Source organism: Fusarium oxysporum, chromosome 9 (assembly GCF_000149955.1).
Source record: "Fusarium oxysporum f. sp. lycopersici 4287 chromosome 9, whole genome shotgun sequence".
NCBI classification, from domain to species: domain Eukaryota; kingdom Fungi; phylum Ascomycota; class Sordariomycetes; order Hypocreales; family Nectriaceae; genus Fusarium; species Fusarium oxysporum.
This window is the reverse complement of record NC_030994.1, coordinates 2,022,036-2,043,757: the sequence shown is the minus strand read 5'-3', so window position 1 is coordinate 2,043,757 and position 21,722 is coordinate 2,022,036. Positions and strand designations below refer to the sequence as shown.

Here is a 21,722-nt window from a genome sequence, read left to right as displayed (position 1 = left end):
TTGTCCCGTCGTCTTTACATCATCATTTTCGTATTACCCCTGGCACCTCTAGTCCGTTGTAACAACTTCGTCCTTCTCAACCCGAATCTGATGGTTCTCGTGGTTGACCTGGACGATCTCGAGAGCCTTCTCGGGTGCGATGACGGAGAAGCCCCTAGTCAACTGGTTAGTATCGAATTTTCAGAGTGCCAAAAAGCGGAGTATGCGCACTTGATGATGGAGTAAACATGAGTGATCTTTCCACCAGCCTTAATGAGGGCGTTTTTGCACTCATCGACGATGCTGTCAGGGGTAGACTCGTCCTCGAACCAGACAATAGCCGACTTCTTTTGATCAACAGCCAGGGCGCCTGGGACAACCGCGAGAGCGGCGGCGACAAAGGGAAGGAATCTCATGTTGATAGCGGTATCGGCGATAAAGTTGACGACAGAAATTTATTGATGATGGATTCGGCGGTTGTTGCGATAAAGGTTTAATCGATGTTGAATGCGTTGGATGATGCTCAAATGCTCGTAGCGTCAATGCAGAGGGTGACGGAGATGGGCTGGGACGGGCTGAGACTTTATATGGCCTGGGGCGAGTTGGCATGGGCAGGCCTAGGCCTCTTCTTGGGGCGGAAGATCCGAAGGGACCTGACGCACTGCACTGAATGGAATCGAAGCCCACTGACCATGCGCCATGGATGCTCTGGGGTCTGCATCACTCCACTGAAGCGAATTTAAAGCAGTGTGCCACATGGCGCGCTGACCAATAACCTAATCGGGCAGGTCGTCCACTCCACTCTTCCAATCGCGTTGTCGAGAATGAGGGTACCTGAACTAGGCAAGACAATTGTCTAACCACGAAAACGGCCAATAGACGGACAACGACGTAAATGGCAGGACAAAAGATCATGAGTCCAAGATAGATATGGCCTCTTTGTTCATATGCCGAAAATCTCGACTCTTTCGGTCCTATCTGTATCGAGGGACAGGCGAGCAATGACGTTCCCTCAGCTCGCCTTGGACTTGCAACCACAATGCAAGACATGCTACTTTTTAAGTCATGCTCTAAAGAAGATAGTCTTTGCGGATATCAAATCAAGAACGCAGCGATGACGGAGTTTGTATCTGGACAGCCCTCTTGTCGTCATTGGATTGATTGGTAGTTCGCCTTCCCTATAATAGTCTCCACATCCCATCTTGGTGTAAGTCGAAGCCACGAAGATCTTCTCCGCCGAATAGGATTCAGGAACATGCCAACAACAACGTAAGTAAAAGTATTCTTGATATGACGATATTCTAGAAAAGCATGTCTGAAAATATCCCAAGAGTTTGTCTCAAAATTGTGAAACGCCATAAATGCCGAGTAAATATCGCCTAACTCCTGTCAACGCCGAGCTGGAAATGCCGAAATCACCTGTATGACACGATCATGTCCTCGAGGCACCGGGAACACTATCGTTCTCGCTCCAAACTTCCTTGCTTTCCTGTTCAACAGCTCTCATAGCCACTGCGACATCTTCAAGCCGGGTTACAACGTCGATCACACCTTGGTTGACTCTCTGGAAATACCGATCGTTGGCTTCTCGTCGTTTCCTTGCGAGGAGGATATCCACTTCTGTCTCTTCCTCGAGCTTGTGACCCAATCTCTCAACTCCTGTGCCGCTGCTGTTGGGTCGCGATATACTGCTGCTTCCAACGGCACTCTTCTCTGTGCCATCAGGACCAGACTTGGAGTTATCGCCGAGCGCACCCTTCATGTTTCGAACTTCAGATCCAGTTACAGACCCTACAGTTTCGAGCTGGGCTGTGTCTATAACATCATCTGCTTCACTTCTGGCCCAGGCTTGAGCGAGGGCAATTTGAGCGGCTCTCAAGTCAGCTAGCTTGCGGTCATGATCTGGGCCAAACACGTGAGTGCCCCCAGAAGCTGAGAGCTCGACTTCTTCCAATGTCGCTTGCATTTCGGACCATAAGAGGTCAGTACGGTCACCTGTCGCGCGAGTGCTCTCTGCTGGAAATAGTCCAGCTCGATGATGAGAAACTACAGCTCCGGACCGTCCAGATCTAACAGATGGAGCACGCTCGGCGTTAGGCCGTAAGTTTGACTGCCCTATGAAAGGGACGGTTGGCGGCGGTGCATTTGGTAAGGAGACATTTGATGCTGATGGAGATGGATGAAGGAATAAAGAGGGAGGAGGATCTCGTTGTCGGCTCAGAGGTCGTGTTAGATGAGACATAATGACCAAAGAGATTTCTCGATTGGCTGATATTAATATGTACAATAGAATAATACAGTTTGCTTCATTCCAGACCGATATCAATTGAGCATTGACGCTCTTGACGCTAAGAGGGAGTTGAGGACAGTGTAAAGAGTGTTGATGGGCCCGTTATTACTGTACGACCCGCAACTCGAACTTCCATTGAATGATTCAGTCCATCGCCAAGTTCCTGTGGGGCAGCTCTTGGCATCACGTGATCTTTCGCCTGCCTCTTCCACACACAGGTCGCACCTTCTTCCTAGGGCCACCAAACCCTACCTGGAATTTTCGTTGGTCGTTCCTTCCCAAGTTTTCGTCGCCTCCGCAAATTACCATCACCATCCCGTCGTCGATACACAGACAGATCCGGTAGGTACTAGCCATCCAACCCAACACAAAGACATCCCCTCAGCTCTATACGCTCGCGCTCGAGTTTTTCGAATCGACAATCGACTAACGACTTTCTTTGAAGCAAAAATGGCTGGAGGCAAACCCCGTGGTCTTAACGCCGCCCGCAAGCTGCGAACGAACCGAAAGGACCAGAAATGGGCCGATCTCGCCTACAAGAAGCGTGCCCTCGGTACCGCCTATAAGTCCTCTCCCTTCGGTGGTTCCTCCCACGCCAAGGGCATCGTCCTCGAGAAGGTCGGTGTCGAGGCCAAGCAGCCCAACTCCGCTATCCGAAAGTGTGTCCGTGTTCAGCTTATCAAGAACGGAAAGAAGGTCACTGCCTTCGGTACGACGAACCCCAGATGCTACGAAAGATGAAGGACCGGTCAAACTAACATTGATTTCTAGTCCCCAATGACGGTTGCTTGAACTTCGTGGACGAGAACGACGAGGTCCTCCTGGCTGGTTTCGGTCGCAAGGGCAAGGCCAAGGGTGATATTCCCGGTGTTCGATTCAAGGTCGTCAAGGTCTCTGGTGTCGGTCTGCTCGCTCTGTGGAAGGAGAAGAAGGAGAAGCCCCGTTCTTAAGCGAAGGGCTCGTGGATGGAAACAAAGTCATATTTCGACGCGTGGAGTCTATTCGGATTGCTTGCATCGGCATTACTGGTTAGGGATCTGATCATGGGAGACGAGGTCTGAAAAAGGGAAAATAGATCACAAAGTCTTCGACGAACAAACAACGATGTGCACGCCGCGTGAGGTGGAATTTTTGGGGTCTGAACCCATATCTCCGTGTATGATGACATTATTGTACAATTGTTTTACATGCTTCAATACCCTCTGGCCTTCAGTTCTCCGACTTGACCTCGTCCTGAGGTCCCTGGACATATCTGATAGTGTAGTCTGCAGCCAGGCCCAGGCTGATCACACCACCGGTGATCCAACACCCGTTAATGAACCACCACCAACAATCCTTGACATCCTTCAGATTGACCCGCTTAATCATGATACCAAGCGTGACCATAGCTCCTCCACAGCTCCCGACAAAGAACGCCGGGCCAGCACCAGCTGCAAATCCGGCAGCAGCCAAAAGAGATATTTGTACAGCAGCCAATCCTGTCAGCACTTGCTTAGTCTCAGCATCATGCTTCAGTGCAATGCTCTTGATTCCCGCCTTGACGTCGTCCTTGATGTCCATATGAGCGTAGATCATGTCGTATAATATTGTCCATGCAATATTTGAAGCATAGAGGCAGGCTGCAGCAGTCAAGGCTGGGGTATGTGACAGCAGATCGATTCCAAGAGCCGGGAAACCCATGATGGCGCCCCACGAGAAGGTGAGGCCGAGAACTGCTTGAGGGTAGTAAGTAACTCTCTTGGCCAAAGGATAGCTGGCTACCAGGAGCAAGCTGGGGACGCCGTAAAAGAGGCAAGGCAGGGGAAATTGGAGCAATATCCCAAGGCCGGCAAACAGTTGAACCCCAGTGTAGACAAGTCCTTTGAACGGTGTGATCGCACCACGAGCAATCGGCCTAAGTCGAGTTCTTGAGACATGAGGATCGAGGTTACGGTCCCATAGATCATTGATAGTACATCCAGCACCTCTCATGATGAGAGCTCCAGAGAAGAAAAGGAGCGATGTTCCAATAACAGAGCCTGGAGTTGCCATTGGCATAGCCATTGGGGCAGCCATGAGAGTAGAAAAGAGACATGGGAAGAACAAATAATAGGTTCCAGCGGGCTTATCAAGTCGAATCAGCTCAGCATAAGGAACCCACGAGGCTGGGAGTTTCGATAACAGTCCCGTCTCAGGTGGCTTATAAGGTGCCGGTGCCGTGGGAGCTGATGGTGAGTCCAAATCCTGGGTGACCAGAGGCAAAGATCGAGGTTTGGCCTCGTGAAACCCAACTGCTCGCTGATTACGATGCCATGGTTGTCTCAAGCCTTGACAAGCACGAATGAGTGAAGGTCGTGTCTGTAGTTGTCTTGGGACTTTCAGAGCCTGACCTGAGATTCCTCGACATTGAGCCCAGGCCGAAGCCCGGGGGAGCGCACTTAATCTCATGAGATTACAGTCTACAGACCTACTAGGATCATGAGAATTTGAACTAGGATTTTATAAAAATTTCATATTTGACTTACTACGAAGCTCTGTAAAGGACTCTTGGTCACGTCAGACCTCAATGGCAGCCCACCAGAGTTCAAATCGAAAACTCTCGATCCAAAAATATGAATCTTATAAACTTTAGGATCCTTGTCACCAAAGCTCACGAAGCAGTGAAGCGAATTGGCCGAGCTTGTTAGCGCAAGATCGGCAAGTGATCTATCACGTGCCCCCATGGCTCGCTATCTGTTTCTGCGTAAGCACCTTTGATTGGTTGCGCATTCTACAATTCAACGCCTGAGCTTCTGACGCGCCTTCATCCATTCGCCTAGGGTTTGTAACCTCCCCCAAAAACCTATCGTCGTTTACGGTATCGTTGTCGCTATTTTCGTACTCAATGGGGGCGATTTGCGAAACGAACGGCTTTTCGGCCTGATTTCACGCATACGAATTTTCGAGACTTCCCGTTCTTGGCGACCGACGACATTCCTTTCTCGAGCGAAACCCCACTACAGCTTCGCGCGTATGATTCTCGAAGCTCGACAAGATGCCGACTTCACTGCACCCGCAGGCCAAATTCGATCCTATCCCGCCTGATCTGGACTTGTATGGCTTGGTCGACAAGACCCCGAATTTCAAATGGGTTCAGCGTGTGTCAAGAACCCAAATACGCAATCTTGGACAACAAGAGTTTGAGAAGCTGGTGTTGATTCACGTCATCGCTGGTGGCAAACCCCTGGTCATTGATGGATGGGATGGTGTTCTACCAAAGGGGCTTTTCGATGTCCGTTGGCTGGAGGAGACGTATGATAAGCAACGTAGGTCAACTCTTCTCAGATGACCATCGAAAGCTTACTGACCATATGTTAAACAGAGGAAAATGTGAGAGACATCAATGCGGGTTCGGATATTCCTATGACGATGGGGCATTACCTACGATCGATGCGACAATTGGCGAATCAATGGACACCTACAAATTTCAGAGACGAGCGCCGTCAGCGCCTTTACTTGAAAGACATTGACTGTCCTCCCGAGTGGCACGATGCACTACAAAAGGTCATCCATCCGAACCTATTCTACCTAAATGAGAACGCCAGCGAAGCCGGTGGCTCGCAAAAAAAGGAAGACGCCTTCCGCGATGAGGCTGCTGCAGCACCAGCTGGTGATTTGATGTCGAGCTTACCAGAAGAAATGCGAGCCCAAAATCTTATGTGCTACATTGGACACGAAGGCACATTTACCCCAGCTCATCGTGAGATGTGTGCATCTTTAGGTCAAAATATCATGGTAGAAGCATCAGAGGACGAGAAGGGCGAGAAACCAGGAAGCTCCATCTGGTTCATGACGGAAAGCAAGGATCGCGAGGTCGTTCGAGAATACTTTCTCTCCATGCTGGGACACGATATTGAGATTGAGAAACACTTTGCTCAAATCAATGCATGGAAGAAAGCACCCTTCGATGTATATGTAGTTGAACAGCGAGTCGGTGACTTCATCCTCATTCCGCCCTTGGCAGCACATCAAGTTTGGAATCGTGGTACTCGAACCATAAAAGTAGCATGGAATCGCACGACTGCCGAGACCCTAGAGTTGGCGTTGCACGAAGCCCTGCCGAAGGCTCGTCTTGTCTGTCGCGACGAACAGTATAAGAACAAGGCCATCATTTTCTTCACTCTACAGAAGTACTATCGCCAACTTCAGAAACTGGAGGAGGATGCAGAGATGACTTCGATAAGTTTCATAGGAGTTGGTCAAGACATTCTCAGGAGCTCACCTCGTGCTAGACAGCTTGCGGGTGACTTTAAGAAGCTATTCTGTCTGTTTACTGAGATTCTCATTGATGAAATGTTCGCACACAAGGAGAAGGAGGTCGAGTTCATCGAGTTTGACTCGTGCATCACATGCTCATATTGCCGTTCAAATATCTTCAACCGGTTTTTGACATGCAAACATTGTACTCGGACGCTAATAAACGGCGATGAGGATACTTATGACGTTTGCATGGAATGCTACGCCATGGGACGGTCTTGTGCCTGCCTTTCGGGTCTTCAATGGTGTGAGCAATGGTCTTGGGCTGACTTGGTCAATAACTACGAGGATTGGCGTTCAATGATTATCAAGAACGACGGATTTGTTGACTTTGAAACCTCGCCTCAGCCCGTGGAGATCGCCAGACAGCGTTCGGGAAAGAAGTCCTTGGCACAAATTTGTCAAGAAGCCTTGAGAAGACGACCCTGGAAAGACATCACTCAGCCAGAACGCGAAATTACACCAAGCGAGTCGGAGCCCGAGGTCGATAGCGAAGGAAAGCCAAAGAAGAAGTACAAACGCAAGAAGAAGAAGGGAGAGCTTAGGAGATGCCACGTCTGTTGTCACAAGGACTATGCCTACCGAGTACACCAATGCACCAACCCTGGCTGCACTGAATCCTATTGTTATGGCGTTCTTTATCGAGCTTTTGATATGTTGCCGCAGAAAGTGCTTGAGGATGAGCAATGGCAATGTCCAAAGTGCTTAGGTATATGCAATTGTGGCCACTGTCGCCGCCAAGGACATACAGACCCCTATACACCAAAGAACACTCTGCTGGGACATGATACCCGCCCGATTGCCGATGATCGAAGTGTGGAAGCACTTGTCGACTTCCGAGTCCACAACCTCTCATGGTTGAAGGCTGCTGGAGAGGAAAGTCGCAGCAAGGACAGCAGACGGATGAAGAGGTTAAGAGAGCAGGCCGATAATGCCAAGGCACAAGATATTCCCGAGCAGGATGAAGCAGATGACTCCATGCAAGACGCAGAGCATGATCCTCCTAGCGGTATGCACGTACCTGGCATGAACGGCTACGGAGATCAGAGTCATGTTCTTGGTCAAGGCGACCAGTCTATGGCTGATACCACCATGGAAGGGCCATATCCACCATACCATGAAGAGAATACTGGACTGGCCGATCAGTCCATGGCGATGGACATGTCACAGGCTGAAGACGCTGATACCTCCCTCTACCCTGATCCTTCACTGGTGGCACGACAGCGCATTGGTATGGGATACTATGAACCAGACGATACACCCGACAAGATTCTCTTTGATCCTTTCCAGGCTCCATCTGAGGAAGCCATACGACCGTCCGAGCCAGACATCCCTGAGTTTGTCAAGAAGTCTATCCGCGCAGCCAAGAGAAAGGCCAAACGAGAAAACGAGGATCCCGATTTTGTTGTTGGCAAGTCCCACCACAAGAAGCCTCGTCTCGCGGCAGAGCCAGAAGCAGATTTTCTGGATAGCATGGACCCTGCGTTGTTCAATGGGCCGCCAGCTGCCCCTGAGGCTGCCATGGATCAGCCTGGCCAAGATACAAGGGACCCGAGCACTGCACAAGACACTGGAACAGACGGCCCCCAGAACACACCAGATGAAACCCCAGCTCCAGGCCCGGCTCCGGCTCCGGCTGCGGCTCCAGTCCCATCTAAGAAACGGGGTCAGTTGCTGTTTGATGCAAATGAGCCCGAACTTCGACACGCCAAACCCATAGCATCATATGTGGAGGCGGACGTCGACTCAGATGAGTTCGAGGAAGAGCGCACGCAAGCGACAAGGCCTAAAACACCCGCTGTCGGCGCACAGGGAGAGAAGAAGTCGGCTGTTGATATGGCTGCTGACGCAGTTCGTGCCTTATTCGGGACATCATCCCCCGCACCGCAACCCTCCATTGGAAAAGACCCTGAGTCTGTCCTTGAGACCAAGACTCCCTCTAAACGCCGTGGTCGTCCCCCTAAGAATGCATCTGCTTCCTCCCAATCTACGCCAGCTAGTTCTTCCAAGAAGCCAACAGGCGGCCAGAGAGGTTGGCCCAAGGGTCGACCTCGAAAGTCACGCTTGTCTCAAGTTTTAGCCGCGGATGATTCAAACGAATTCGCTGACGAGTCCATCCAAACCCAAGGCGACGACAGTGACGCCGAGCACGAGAGAATGATTGGCGAACTAGAAGCACAGCTAGCTGCCGAGCTCCGTACGGCTCCTTCGGAGGCTATAGCAGGGCCTCCTCAACCCCGACGCCGAGGAAGGCCTAGAAAATCCGAGGTAACCACCATTACAGTGGGATCATCTGCTGTAGACCCTTCAGAAGAAGACGCCCGGTCAACATCAGGCAACCTTGAGGATCGAGCCTCGCGAAGTGCTCGCCGTACTCGACGATCAGAGGGTGTTGATAACGGATCTACTCGGGATTCTGTATCTCCACCGCCGCCCAAATCGGGTAACGGAGGAACGCAGCTTATGTCTATGGCTGAACGAATGGCACTTAAGGGGAAGAAGTTCAAGATAGGCAAACGCAAATCCACAACTGCTTCGGCCAATGTGACTGCAGCACAGTCAGGGGCGTCCACACCCGCGCCAACCTTCAAGACTCCTCTGGCGGTAATGGATGAGCCGACAGCAGAAGAGCCGAAGGAGGCTGCTCGTAGTCTGAGTCAGCACAGTGAATATCTCGGCAATAGATCACCCTCTCAATCCTCGGCCCATAACGAAAGCTCGCGCAGCCCTTCGCCACCACCACCAGTTCGGCGACCTCCACAGCCGACAGTTGTCAGAATTGGTGATACAGATTCGGAAGCAGATATGAGTGATTCAGTGTCTGCGTCAGGATCGGATTCCGGTAGTGATGGGGATATTCCGGCAAGACGTGGCGCTGGTCGTGGAGGCCGAGGAGTTGGGCGAGGTAGAGGCAGAGGTAGAGGTAGACCAAGGGGTAGTGGGAGGGGGCATTGAAGGGTGTAGAAAGCGTGTAAGGGGTTTTCATTTAACGGGCACATTGATACCAATGCTGGAGGACTTTGAAGCATATGCGTTCACAAATTTTCGGTTCATAGGTTAGCGATAAGGGTTATCAACGAATTCATTGCTACATCATGGTCTAATGACATATGGTATACATGTACTAGATAGTTAATGGGTTCAGAATCATGTCTGTGATAAGCCCAAGTCCTTTTCCAAATTACTCCATCGTCCGTTTCGTTTAGGGTCTAGTTTCCTGAGAGTCTGTAACCAAGATGTCACATCACTTCGACTCTCAGGCTCGAATGGCTGCCCCGTGAGTTGGTTCAATGCGATTGCGTACTCAATGAGAGCCTCGTAGATCCATTTTATGTCCTTGTAGTCTTGTAGTAGATCCTTGATTTCGGTTACTTCATCATCAATGTATGACTTGCGCTCCTCCACCGTCAGGTTTGGTGCTATTTGGCGACTTGATGAAGGATTTGCGAGGTTCAATACTAGGAACTGGTGATAGTACCATAAAGACTGGTCTTCCGGTCCAACATTCAGCGCTTCGCGAATAATCTCAATTTCTAATCCAGATTAGCAATTGTTCCATATGGTGCAGGTCAAAACAAACCTTTATCCAGTAAATCTTTCCGAGACGCGTCGTCTGCTTTGCGCTCGTTAAGAAGCCTTGTAATGAGCTGGCTTCGGTTATGCCATGCTGAGAAATTGGACAGATCCTCATGGATCTTTTTGGTTGTATACTCAAACTCGAGCTCTACCAGGCTCTGGCCGTTGAGCACGGGGCTCTCAAGCTGCGCTACGACGTGGCGACGGTAGCCCCAGGCGTGGAAGTTTCGTCGGTCTTTGGTGAGCATCTTGCTGACAAGACCTAGCTCCTCTTCCCAAATGCGCCGAGCTATAGATACATCAAGTCTTTCGATGGCGCGGTCAAGCGTCCATAGTCGATAATTCCATATCCAGTAGCACTTGGGAAATTCCATCAGCAAGGGAACAGTGAAGCCCAGTTCGGAGCGTATCACGTCGCTATCGGCATCGCTATCAGTCGTTGTACCAGTCTTCCCAGCTGTCGGGGGGTTGGGGCGTGGCGGGATCTCGGTCGAGGAGGAGGGCAATGAAGCGTCGGAAGAGGCTGTGTGAGTGTCTATCGCTGAAGTATTCTGCGACTCCTTCAAGGGCAGCGATCCAGCCGAGGGTTTGGACAATAAGCCATAGATTAGACAGCGCCTGCGGGCGTTCCATATCGTGTAGTATTCAGGGTTGAGGCGTAGTAGCTTCGATGTAAGCTGGAATGTGTCGGTGCCGTAGTCGTTGTCGGATATCTGCTTATGCGTGAGAAATACGACCCTTGCATGGTCGGCTAGAACTGACCTTTTGGCGTATATCGTCCTCGAGACCACGGTACTTTTGGATCTTGACGAGATCCTGCTGGCGCTGTTCTTCTGTCCGTGACCGCGCAGAGCGGGCTATGCCGTGCTGCAAGCCTTGGGATCAGCATCAGTCACGGTGGACTAGTTTTTTGGGGGGTTGAGACTAACACTGGTCATTCTGAAGAGCCTCGGCTTGTTAATTTAGCCTTGGTCGTTGCTCGCGATGGGTTTGTGAAGGCTTGTGAATGTTCGCTGTTGAGCTGGATGATCTGACCCCGCGTAAGAGTGTAGGGTAGCGTGACATGGAATATCATGTCTTTGTGCTGCGATATCCTTGACTTATTCAGAAACCTAGAGCTGCAACAAACATTAAATGACTCACTGGGTACGATCTACCGACATCAATATTTATATTCAAGTGTGTATCAGTCGGATTGAGAGAAAAGTATAGTTATTGACTTCAAAATCATGCTAGGAAACTGGCAATACGAGCGTCACAACAGCTAAAGGTAAAAGGCCTCCATAATAAAACTCTCACGGGTAGAAATCACGGGGCCATAATCCAACACAAGAGTACAAGGAGTCTCTATAGAGGGTTGTTTGTCGTACTTGATTCGTAACTGAGTGAATGATCTCGGAGTGAGGAGTCGTTTGAGGCAAACCAATGATTTGGTGATCTAGTGCAAATGAGAACAATGTAGCTGCAGATTAAGCATATGTGAATTACGAAGCTTGAATGTTTTATGTAGATCACGATGCACGGCGTCACCGTGTTGTGTTGGGCTTCATGCGGCTCCAGGTCGTCCCTGGCATGGAGCATGTCGTATCAATAGGTGTAGGAACTGAGGAGAATGCATATAATATCTATAAGGATCACACCACAACATGTACTTAAATGAATTCCTACTACTTCACTTGATATTGTGATACAATATCGTCGACTGACACTTTACACAACGTCTATGTGATGCAGAAACTCGTCCTGCCCGACTCATTCTGCTCGAGTTACAGAGACATCAAATCAACGTGATAGGGGTACATACGCACCCTTGCACGATGCTTCAGTACCTAGAATACAATAACAGAACTAGGGAGGTAAGCACTTCAGTATCTGTGCCTCTTGTACCTTCCTTTAATAATGTGGGAATCTGGAAACGGTACCTCGACTGTTCCTCCCATTTAGTCCTCTCCCGCTTCGGTCTTTATGTCAGTCAACCTGCCTCCCAGTTCTCAACACAATCAACAAATTTTACCCCTTCCATCTCCAACATCGATTCTTCTAAATACTGAAACTCAGCTCTTCATAAATCAAGGCGAATTATGCTGTCGTTTCTCCACCGCCTGGCGGTTGTTGCCATTCTTCTCGCAACTCGGCCGTGCCATGCACTTCGTCCTGATCATTCTCTCCGGTCACCAGAGTATGCCCCAAGAGGGCATGTGAACGCTGTTTACTTCATCAAATGGTTTTTAATCTCGCTTTATCAAGCATAGCACTTTGTTAACAGTATCAGGGGCATCTATGACAGAAGCTTTTACCCTCAGCATATCGATGTAACCCACATCTCTCACGTACTCTACGCATTCTTGGGTGTCGAACCCGATGGAACAGTGTAAGCGGAACGTAGAATAACCTAAATATCTACGTAAGGCTAAACAAACATCAGATACTCCAAAGACGAATATGCCGACTTTATGGCACAATTTGACGGAGACAGTGAGTCTACCTTCTTTACCTTAACTTCACAGCTGACGAGAGACTAGGCTACGAGGAACATAAAAGAAATGCCTACGGATGTGTGAAGCAACTTTTCCTGTTAAAGAAATCCAATCGTCACCTCAAGACTCTGCTTTCCATCGGTGGGTGGGGGGCCGGGTCTGCGAACTTCAGCTCTGCCGCAAGCACACCTGACAGGCGTGTCAGATTTGCCTCGACTTCGGTCTCCTTGATGTGGAATTGGGGTTTCGACGGTATCGATATCGATTGGGAATTTCCGTATGATGAAATCGATGCTGCCAATTTAGTTCTGCTCCTTGAGGCTATACGGAATGAGCTCGACTTATATGCAAGAACGTACACCTCTGGCCATCATTTCCTATTGTCCATCGCAGCCCCTGCTGCTCCTGAGCATTATAAAAAGCTTCACCTGAACGATATAGGCCGAATTGTCGACCAAATTAATCTCATGGCTTATGAGTACTCTGGAAGCTGGGATTATATCAGTGGTCATAACGCCAACCTGTTCCCGTACAAACGTCCTGTCACAAGGCTCAATCTCGACTATACCCTCACGGAAAGCTTTGAAACATCGATCAATACCGACTATGCTATCAAGGACTATCTTGGAGCCGGGGTGCCCGCTGAAAAGATTGTCCTCGGCATACCTGTCTTCGGCCGCTCCTTTGAAGATAACTTGGGCGTTGGAAAGACCTTCAGCGGTGTTGGTGAGGGCTCCTGGGGGGAGCGAGGCGTCTGGGATTACAAGGCACTTCCAAAGGAAGGAGCTACAATCATGTACGACCCAAATGCCCAAGCTTCTTTCAGTTACGACCAGAGAAAACGCGAATTAATCTCCTACGATACTCCGAGTGTGGTTCAGAAGAAGGCAGAATATGTGCTGGGGCATGGTCTCGGCGGAAGCATGTTCTGGGAGGCTTCTGCGGACAAGCAAGGAGACGAGTCCCTTATCCGCACAAGCTATCGCACCTTGGGAAGCCTGGAAACGACAGAGAACTGGCTGGATTATGCGAATTCGTACTTTGACAATATTGCGACAAAGATGGGTGAGGCCTATGTCTGAGCCGGCTCGAATTTACAAGATTCGTCACGGAGTTTGGATGAATCATGAGGTCCTAAGCTCAAAACATTACTGATTATTGACTATTAAATAAATTTATAATATCCGTTACAAAGATCATATGGCTCTCTGTCATGCCTGGAAGATGCAGGATATTTATCTTCGAATAGGCACGTAGTGAGACCATGGAGCAGCACTATCGTGATTGCCTCAAGCTTTAATTTATTGGAGCATTCTAAGTAAGTACCGCCGATTCTACGACTTTCAATCTGTGATCAACTAAGGTAGGGCAAGACATTAGGTGCATCTGGCATGACTCCTTCCCTTCCACCCAAACTCCTCTCTACATCCTCACTTCACCTTTACCTCTCTTCCCTACGAAATTCTTCTTCTAAGCATCAATAAAACGCATCATCTCACAAGGTAGGTAATCTCGTCGAGGGAAAGTTCTGTCTATCGTGACAGTATTGTTCAGGTTATCGTACAACAGTTCATTCGTTTCTTCATGTCCCAGACTTTCAAGAGCCATACACCTGGAACTCGTCAAAAAATCGATATCGATAAGCATGTTTCGACAACCGCCTCGACGTCCTCAACTGCTTCCAAGAACTAGCGGGACAGACTTGTCTTGTCAGTCGATAAGCTCGCCGGATTCAGGCTATGGTTCAGCAGGTGAAGTCTTTGAGTTCTGCCCGAATCTCCGAAAACGATGTTTTCCTTCTTTCGATGGCTCAAGCCCGGATGAAATTCCAATCAAATCGCTTGAAAACCAAGAGCAAAAACCGCCAGCATCGAGCAAAACAAGGCTCGCGGCCGAGCCTCCCAAAACACCAGAAAGGCGTCATCCAAAAGGGAAGGCTGATGTGATTTCTCCTTTTTTATACTCAAAATTCTCTAGACGTTTGCCTCTCCAAGACAAACGCATTGACCCAAACATACAGCTTCTAGACAGATACGTCCCGAGACGTGATCCCATTTCCCCATCATCCGAGAGATATCGAACAACAAAGCAAAGCCAGGATTTATCGAGAGATGAGCGTCTGAAGCGTGACAAGAGTGCCTCAGCAGATCCATTCGTTCTAAAGCGTCGTGTGATGGACCCTGATCCCCGTTTTCCTTTTCGAGTTGACGATAGTCATCTGGACAGAGGTTTGGCAGCCAACTTGCTTTACTTCTTCTTCTTTGTTTTCATCTAACCAGCTCATCACTAGGTATAGCTCTTGGCCAACTACCACAGAACCGAGGAGGAGATCGTCAAGTTAGTATGGGAGCCATGTGGTCGGTTGGTGGTCTTGCGCCTAATGCAATCGCTACCGATGATGGACAGGGGCATCTCGTCAGACGTGGGACCAACGCTCGTGTGTTTCCCACCCTCTTCCAGGAAAGTCTTGTCAGCACGTCAGTCGAGAAGGAGAAGCACGAAGGCCGCATCGCTTCGGCTCTCAACATTGACCAGGTACGAAAGATCCTCGAGTTCGCACGGGCTCAGCAAATCCCTCAAAGCCTCAAACAGCATGGTCTTCATACGGACTTTAGTCACACAAGTTGGAATGGATATCAGTGGGTCAACAAAGAGGAGTGGTCAAGTAAGTTGAACCTGCTGGTCTATTAAAATCATAGTTGACCATAAACAGTTCCTCTTAGGCCAGCAAAGAGGCGTCTCCTACCGGCTGCTCCATTCAGGTTGGTAAGTCTGAGTGTTCAAAAGAGCTGAGCTAACGGTCTTCAGAGTACTCGATGCCCCTAATCTAAAGGATGACTTCTACTGTTCACCACTGGCGTACTCATATACGGCACAAACTCTTGTTGTCTGCTTGGGGAGCCTTCTTTATGCCTGGTCTGAGTTTCGGGGCGTGCAGCTGATCCATGGAACACACTCCGATACTTAGTTGACGTCGGTTGCCTTCTCATCAACTCCTGGAGGTAAAGCTGTGCTTGGGATTGGACACTCGAACGGGAGTGTGCTTTTCCAATCTCTCTTTGACACACTACCACGATTCGAGGTTCGCCAGACTTTTCCTATTTCCTGTGTGAGCTGGCGCCCAGCTTGTACTCTGCGACCTTCCAAGAACCCCATGAATCTAGGGGTCGAAGTTCTGACGGAGGACTTGGTAGTTGGGGATGAGATGGGCAATATCTACTACTACGTTGTGGAATGGCCGATAGGCTGGGAAGTCACGCGGGACACTTGGCCCGGTGCGGTATCGTTGGTAGCCAAGATCAGCAATATTCACTGTCAGCAAGTATGCGGTCTTGCATGGTCATATGATGGTCGTCTATTCGCCTCGGGGGGAAACGACAATCTCTGCTGTCTTTTCGATGCTGATCAAGTCTCTGGACGGCGAACTGAGCAAGCCCACGGGGTAAATGGTCATCGAGGGCGCATTGAGGCGGGCAGCGCGTATGGTGGCATTGAGACAAGAGTTACACGGCTGTTGAGCGTCGATGGGACGACGATATGCCTGTGAGGGCGTTCAGGGCACAGCTACAGCCACTTCCGACTGGAACTGACACCGTTCGGTATCTTGGCCCTGCTATCGCGAAGCATCATTGGAACCACGATGCTGCTGTGAAAGCCATTGCTTTCTGCCCCTGGAGGCGAGAGTTGGTGGCAACAGGAGGTGGCTCTAACGACAAGTGCATACACTTCTTCCATACGCCATCCGGAGCAGCTCTCGCAACGATATCAGTGTCTGCCCAGGTAACCTCGCTCATCTGGAACACAACGCGCAGAGAGATTGCCGCCACATTCGGGTACGCTTCACCAGAACACCCCTATCGTGTCAGCGTTTTCAGTTGGCCGGAGTGCAAACAGGTTGCAGCAATTCCTTGGGAGGACGACCTGCGGGCCTTGTATGCCATCTCATACCCTCGAGGGCCGACCTCTGAGGACCCAACTGCACCAGTAGGAGGCAAGGAAGGGTGCATTATTGTTGCATCGAGTGACAAGAGCATAAAGTTTCATGAAGTATGGTCGCGAGAACGGGGCGTGACCGTGGGCGCCACGGGTATTCTAGCAGGAAGCGATATCCTGGAGGGGCTTGAAGGCATTGACAAAGAAGGAGACGTAATCCGATGAACTGCTTTCTTTCTTCTTTCCTTGTTCGAGATAATCTCTACCTGAGGAGAATTGTCTAGACTGCAAGTTATGTTCAGGATTGGTAGGTAGCTTTTTCTCTGAGAATGATAATATGATAAGACGAGGAACCTAAATCGGTCTCTATTCTGTTAAACTGCGTCAAGTATTGGCGTATTTACAGGAAGTGAGTCGCAGAAAAGGCCAACTGTCCACTGTTGTACTGAAGCAAAGGAACAAAAACAAATCAAAATGTAGGTAGATGCCACAATAACGCCCAAGCAAACGACTCCGAGAACTCCAACCAATGCGCTAAGCCCGCTGTTTCTTTTGAGACGGATGGAAAGAAGAGACAAGCATGGTCTACAGACTAGGTGCTTTATTTCAGGATAGCAATGAGCAAGACAAGAATGATGATGAGAACCACAATAGTGGTCATTTGCTTGTTCTCGCTTGCGCCTCGAGCAACCTTTCCGAGCATTCTACTCGCACGATCCAGTCGGCTCTGGTGACGATCGGTAACAGCCTCAACCTCATCGAGCATAGCAACATGGCTATCGAGCTCGTCGCCGATCTGCATGCTAAGCTCGCGCTGGCGTCCGATAGACTCGCCCAGGCGATCAAGCTGCTCATCCTGTTGCTCTAGGATTTGGGCGTGGTACTGGTGAATCTGCTGGTTGTCCATGCCCTGTGCCTCGTCTCGGTAGCCGGCGCTATCGGAGGGATCATCGCGGTAACGGCCAAAGAGCTCGGCGGACGGTGAAGGAGGAGTGTCGCTGAAGCGAACAGTCTTTGGCTTCCGCGAGACTGGAGATGTGGATGTTGCGTGCTCAAAGTCGTCGGCGAGCTCTTCCGAGTTGGGATGAATGAGTGTTTCGGCGGTTTTGGAGTTTGGTTGGCCTTGGAATTGAGTTGTGAGGTCGTCTAATTGCTTCTGGAGCGATGTGATGGATTCTGTGAGGCTTGTAGCGGCGCTGAGGAACAAGATTAGCATTGGATAATGGTGTTTAGTACCTTGAGAAAGACTTACTCTGTTTCGCCTGCAAAGGTCAACCGCTGCTCCTCATCACGGAGATTGGCCAGACCATCGCGGAACTGGTCAAAAGATCGTGAGATGTGACCATCTTGCGAGTCGCCTTCAAGATTAAGATTCTTAGCCCGTTGGCGCTCCAACAGCGAGAGCTTAATGTGGTCAGCGAGCAGAAAGAGTTGATTGGCGCTCGACATGGTTGGTGATTGCGATGCGATGCGATGCGATGTGGTTGATGGATGCGGTGGATAAGGTAGGTAGATTGATCAATCAATTAGATGGAGCTGTTCTCAGTTGGGACCTACTACAGGCGCCAAAAAAAAAAAAAGATACGACGGTTGTATAGCTTTAATCTGAATCACAAGGAGAGAGAATATGCTTTATTGGGGATGCAACGCCCAAGTGATGATGTTGTACGGTAGATGGAAGTTACCTCCTTCCTGAACCTACTTGACTTCTATTATCATACGTAACTGGATGACGGATGGGCTGTCCAAAGGTTCCGAGAGTTGGTGTAACTCCGACAATTGATGTATTTGCGCTACCTAGACGATAGTCGAACAGACTAAAATACATGAGATAATACTGGTACCCCTGCGCCGACAAGGTACTCAAGAGTCTTGGCCTATCTGGACTCTAGAGGCAAATACCTCGGCCAAGCTCAACGGAGGAGGTTGGGGACATGCTTCCCCTGAGCCAAAGGCAGAGCCAGTCCGGTCAAGGTAAGGCAAGGCAAGGTAGGCTTCCATTTAAACGATATGAAGAAGGAAAAAGGCAGCAGTGAAATGGGTATATACACTATCAAGCTCAACAGTATGATTCGTGGTTCTAAATGTTATCTCATGCTGAGAAGACCAGTTCAAGAGACGGGAGTCAAGCCCCGCTCTGAGCAAGCTCTCAACTCAGTCCTCAAAAGGCCGATAGGTAATTCAAATGGTTGATTTCACGAAAAGTAAAAAGATACCGTGCAGGGAAGTTTATTAAGAGCCATCTATATATTTATACCATAGTGTAGGTTCACTACTACATCGGTAGAAAGCCAATCTTTAAATGGGGTCATGCTTGCATTCGAGCATTCTAAGAGAAGATTGACCATTTGCTTCAGTCTATTTCAGTTGTTTCATTGATCGAAAGGTGGAACATACAGCTGGATAGTCTACCTATCTACCATGAAAGCCAATGCATACGATACGCCACATAATTATTGAGCAACATTGCTGCTTTTCATGTCTGAATAACCAATGAATTAGCTGAGCCGCATGAGAAGAGTTGCAGATCCAAGACAAGAGATTGGCTCTGTGGCAGCCCATGAAGAGACTATTCAAGCCATTTCATGGACTGCATTGGCTATCATTTGTTGGATGAGTCTGTTTGTGTTGTGTTGCATTAGCGGTGCTTCCAGCATGTCCTGCATCTCAGGCACAATGCCACGTATCGTGCTATACGAGGAAATCAAAAATTGAACTTTCTTTAATTGGACTCTTGGCTTCAAACCGGCCCTTTCCAATCCTAACGCCCATGATGCTTGCTTGCTGCGTGTGTAATGTAAGTGCAAGGTAGGGTTCCTTATGATAGCCCGAGCCCGAGCCCAGCCAAGCCAAGGGTGTCGCGTCGTATTGGCTTGCTCGCGAAAATCACGCCCTGAACAAACAAACGCGCATCTATTAGCGGGAGTTTTTCTCCGTCTATGCCACAAACACAACTACACAATTTGCACAAAGTCACGGAAATGTTCGACACAATAACACAATTTACATCAGAGGCACATTCAAGACCAGTTGTTGTTCAATAATGTAAATTGCAATCAAATGATATCAAGCCATGACTATCCGGTCTATGGCATTCGCTCTCGGTAGCCTTTCTTTCCCGTCCATCCCAAGGCTCCTTTCCCATTCCCATTCCCAGTCCATAAGCATGGCAAACACGTAACTCCGTAAATAGCAAGTACAAGATGCATCAAGAAAAAAAATTCGGAACGTTCCCGGACGAGGTTACTCTAGTCCATTCTCATGTCCATATCAGGGACGGCGTTGGTTGGTCGCGGTGATTCGGCTGCTGAAAGAACCTCCATTCCGTCAAAGATAGGAGGAGAGCATCGAAGATTTCGGAGTGCGCCCTCAGCAGTCTGGCTGACAAGCTGGCCTTGTCGGAGGTTCTCGGCAAATAGGAAGAAGCCCTCGTTGGTCTCCACCAGATACGACTGGAGACCGTTGCTCTCAAGAAGGATTCGAGCATTGGAAACAGGGAAGTGATTTTCGATATAGCGAGCCCAACCACGAGCAGCGGCTTGGATGTGCTCTTCTTCGCTGATTCTTCGCCAGCCAATGCCGAGGTGCAGAGTGAAGTTATCGACAATGGGACCCTCAGTAGCAGGCTTGACTTCAGACTGGAGGGGAGAAGTGCTGGCGGCAGGTGCGCTTGATAGAGTGGGCGATACGCGCTGCAGCTTGGGGTTTCTGATCAGAGAGCGCGCCTCCTTCATGGCGGCCTCTTCAGCAGCCTTCTTCTCCTCAACCCAGGTGCCGGATTGACTGCTGGCGTCTGTGACGTAGCGAGTGCTCTTCTTGATGAGGGTCATGCCGGGACCGTAGATCCATTCCTCTTCGGGCTCTTCAACGGGCAGGGATTTCATGTCAGGCTCAAGGTTTTCAGAGGCCTCGTCCCGGGAACGCTTTCTACCAGCTGCAGAAGGTCGAACGGGCTGAGCAGCAAACTGGTTTGGCATAGGTGCAAATCGGGGTGGTGTGTGGTGTCCGAAGCTTGCCATACCCATAGACTGGTGGGCATGTTGGGGAGTCATGGTGAGGACGGGAGAGGAAGAGAACTGAGAGCTGAAGTACGACATTTTGAAAAGCGTATTCTGTTCTGTCCTGTTCTGATCTGATCTGTGATGGGAAACTGGGAGTGTTTGCAAGGTTAGTAGTCAGTGTTGTCACAAACCATCTATAGCGTATAGTCTCCGGGACACGCGGTGATGATGAGTTCGCTCAAGAGGAGAGTTGAGGAGGACGTCGGCGAGATGGAGCCTGATGAGTGACGATGAGATAGAGAGAAGTAGTAGAAGAACGCGATGGGTTCGGCCAGGACGAGGCACGAGGGCAAGGTACGCGAAGGTGAGGATGAGGGTGGATAATAGGTAGTAAGTGGGTGTGGTTTAAGACAAGTCGTGATGGGAATGACTTTTGAGTTGGTATGTCCTGTGATGGATGGAATATGTGAAGAGAGGAAGAGGAGGAGGAAATCGATGGGAGGAAGAAGGAGGATTAAAAGCTGTAAAAGAATGCGAGGGGAGGACTGCTAAAATGGAAAGAACCTGTGAGAGTAGAGAGACGAAGAAGGGGCGTGAAGTGTGAGTGGCTCTTTACCCCAGGTTGAGGTGCTCTCTTGCTCTTTAACGCACCCACCCAACCCATGCAGCCTCACTCCGATCTCTAACAGCTACTGGAGTTGACACTGTGCGTTGGTCTCACGAACGGCGAACGCCGCGTACAGGTACTCTGAGAAGATACCCGTACACCCAAAACAGCCCGGCTAAAGCATCAGCAGTTTGTATCGGATTCGGCAAGCTGCAGCTGGGGTCCGTGCAAGACAGTATGCATACGGTATGCACGCCATCAGCTTATCGCAAACCTCCCGGCCCTAAAAGTGGTCTAGCTCGAAGCTAAGGCACATCGCAGCGTCAGGTACGTACTGTCTAATGGTCAGCTCTAATTCGCGCTTGACCCCTTCTGGATTGCGTAATTGTTAGGGGTCTCGTGGCTGTAAGGGGCATGGCGTCTGGGCGGGTCTTTAGCATGTCTTGAGCCTTTGCCTGGTTGGATGGACAACGTTTTGACTTGACTCTAGTTGCCCCGTGCCACTCTGAGCACTCACTCAGCAATCCGAGCCCCATTTCAGCCAAGTTTTTTGCTTCTGATCCGCAGCTAGACATTGACCAATC

The 21,722-nt window shown here is 49.7% G+C and overlaps 11 protein-coding genes across 11 annotated transcripts; 5 read left to right on the top strand and 6 right to left on the bottom strand.

Annotated features, from left to right (window-relative positions):
- Nucleotides 1-48: 48 nt before the first annotated feature.
- On the bottom strand, nt 49-395 carry FOXG_12659 (uncharacterized protein; the record flags this gene model as incomplete). The annotated part of the gene is made up of 2 exons (XM_018392486.1): nt 49-154; nt 211-395. 2 exons carry the CDS (start codon nt 393-395, stop codon nt 49-51), a joined length of 291 nt encoding a protein of 96 aa, XP_018251001.1.
- A 619-nt stretch (nt 396-1,014) lies between these two features.
- Nucleotides 1,015-2,380, bottom strand: FOXG_12658 (uncharacterized protein). The gene has a single exon (XM_018392485.1). The coding sequence runs from the start codon at nt 2,219-2,221 to the stop codon at nt 1,412-1,414; it is 810 nt and encodes a 269-aa protein (XP_018251000.1). The 5' UTR covers nt 2,222-2,380; the 3' UTR covers nt 1,015-1,411.
- Nucleotides 2,381-2,719: 339 nt separating this feature from the next.
- Nucleotides 2,720-3,219, top strand: FOXG_12657 (40S ribosomal protein S23; the record flags this gene model as incomplete). Its single annotated transcript, XM_018392484.1, has 2 exons — nt 2,720-2,978; nt 3,041-3,219. 2 exons carry the CDS (start codon nt 2,720-2,722, stop codon nt 3,217-3,219), a joined length of 438 nt encoding a protein of 145 aa, XP_018250999.1.
- FOXG_12656 (4-hydroxybenzoate hexaprenyltransferase) lies at nt 3,125-4,890 on the bottom strand. The gene is made up of 2 exons (XM_018392483.1): nt 4,774-4,890; nt 3,125-4,715 (listed from the first exon to the last, which is right to left on the bottom strand). The coding sequence occupies exon 2, from the start codon at nt 4,694-4,696 to the stop codon at nt 3,479-3,481; it is 1,218 nt and encodes a 405-aa protein (XP_018250998.1). The 5' UTR covers nt 4,697-4,715; nt 4,774-4,890; the 3' UTR covers nt 3,125-3,478.
- A 131-nt stretch (nt 4,891-5,021) lies between these two features.
- FOXG_12655 (uncharacterized protein) lies at nt 5,022-9,787 on the top strand. Its single transcript, XM_018392482.1, has 2 exons — nt 5,022-5,553; nt 5,610-9,787. Exons 1-2 carry the CDS (start codon nt 5,283-5,285, stop codon nt 9,497-9,499), a joined length of 4,161 nt encoding a protein of 1,386 aa, XP_018250997.1. The 5' UTR covers nt 5,022-5,282; the 3' UTR covers nt 9,500-9,787.
- Nucleotides 5,709-11,354, bottom strand: FOXG_12654 (geranylgeranyl transferase type-2 subunit beta). Its single transcript, XM_018392481.1, has 5 exons — nt 11,264-11,354; nt 11,050-11,214; nt 10,883-10,987; nt 10,125-10,833; nt 5,709-10,077 (listed from the first exon to the last, which is right to left on the bottom strand). The coding sequence occupies exons 2-5, from the start codon at nt 11,056-11,058 to the stop codon at nt 9,692-9,694; spliced, it is 1,209 nt and encodes a 402-aa protein (XP_018250996.1). The 5' UTR covers nt 11,059-11,214; nt 11,264-11,354; the 3' UTR covers nt 5,709-9,691.
- A 908-nt stretch (nt 11,355-12,262) lies between these two features.
- Nucleotides 12,263-13,731, top strand: FOXG_12653 (uncharacterized protein; the record flags this gene model as incomplete). Its single annotated transcript, XM_018392480.1, has 4 exons — nt 12,263-12,318; nt 12,393-12,491; nt 12,546-12,595; nt 12,643-13,731. The coding sequence occupies 4 exons, from the start codon at nt 12,263-12,265 to the stop codon at nt 13,677-13,679; spliced, it is 1,242 nt and encodes a 413-aa protein (XP_018250995.1). The 3' UTR covers nt 13,680-13,731.
- A 511-nt stretch (nt 13,732-14,242) lies between these two features.
- Nucleotides 14,243-15,565, top strand: FOXG_12652 (uncharacterized protein; the record flags this gene model as incomplete). Its single annotated transcript, XM_018392479.1, has 4 exons — nt 14,243-14,825; nt 14,888-15,262; nt 15,311-15,359; nt 15,406-15,565. 4 exons carry the CDS (start codon nt 14,243-14,245, stop codon nt 15,563-15,565), a joined length of 1,167 nt encoding a protein of 388 aa, XP_018250994.1.
- A 569-nt stretch (nt 15,566-16,134) lies between these two features.
- Nucleotides 16,135-16,755, top strand: FOXG_12651 (uncharacterized protein; the record flags this gene model as incomplete). Its single annotated transcript, XM_018392478.1, has 1 exon — nt 16,135-16,755. The coding sequence occupies one exon, from the start codon at nt 16,135-16,137 to the stop codon at nt 16,753-16,755; it is 621 nt and encodes a 206-aa protein (XP_018250993.1).
- FOXG_12650 (syntaxin 8) lies at nt 16,745-18,291 on the bottom strand. The gene is made up of 2 exons (XM_018392477.1): nt 17,783-18,291; nt 16,745-17,726 (listed from the first exon to the last, which is right to left on the bottom strand). Exons 1-2 carry the CDS (start codon nt 17,977-17,979, stop codon nt 17,132-17,134), a joined length of 792 nt encoding a protein of 263 aa, XP_018250992.1. The 5' UTR covers nt 17,980-18,291; the 3' UTR covers nt 16,745-17,131.
- Nucleotides 18,292-19,363: 1,072 nt separating this feature from the next.
- FOXG_12649 (uncharacterized protein) lies at nt 19,364-21,159 on the bottom strand. Its single transcript, XM_018392476.1, has one exon. The coding sequence runs from the start codon at nt 20,625-20,627 to the stop codon at nt 19,779-19,781; it is 849 nt and encodes a 282-aa protein (XP_018250991.1). The 5' UTR covers nt 20,628-21,159; the 3' UTR covers nt 19,364-19,778.
- Nucleotides 21,160-21,722: the final 563 nt, after the last annotated feature.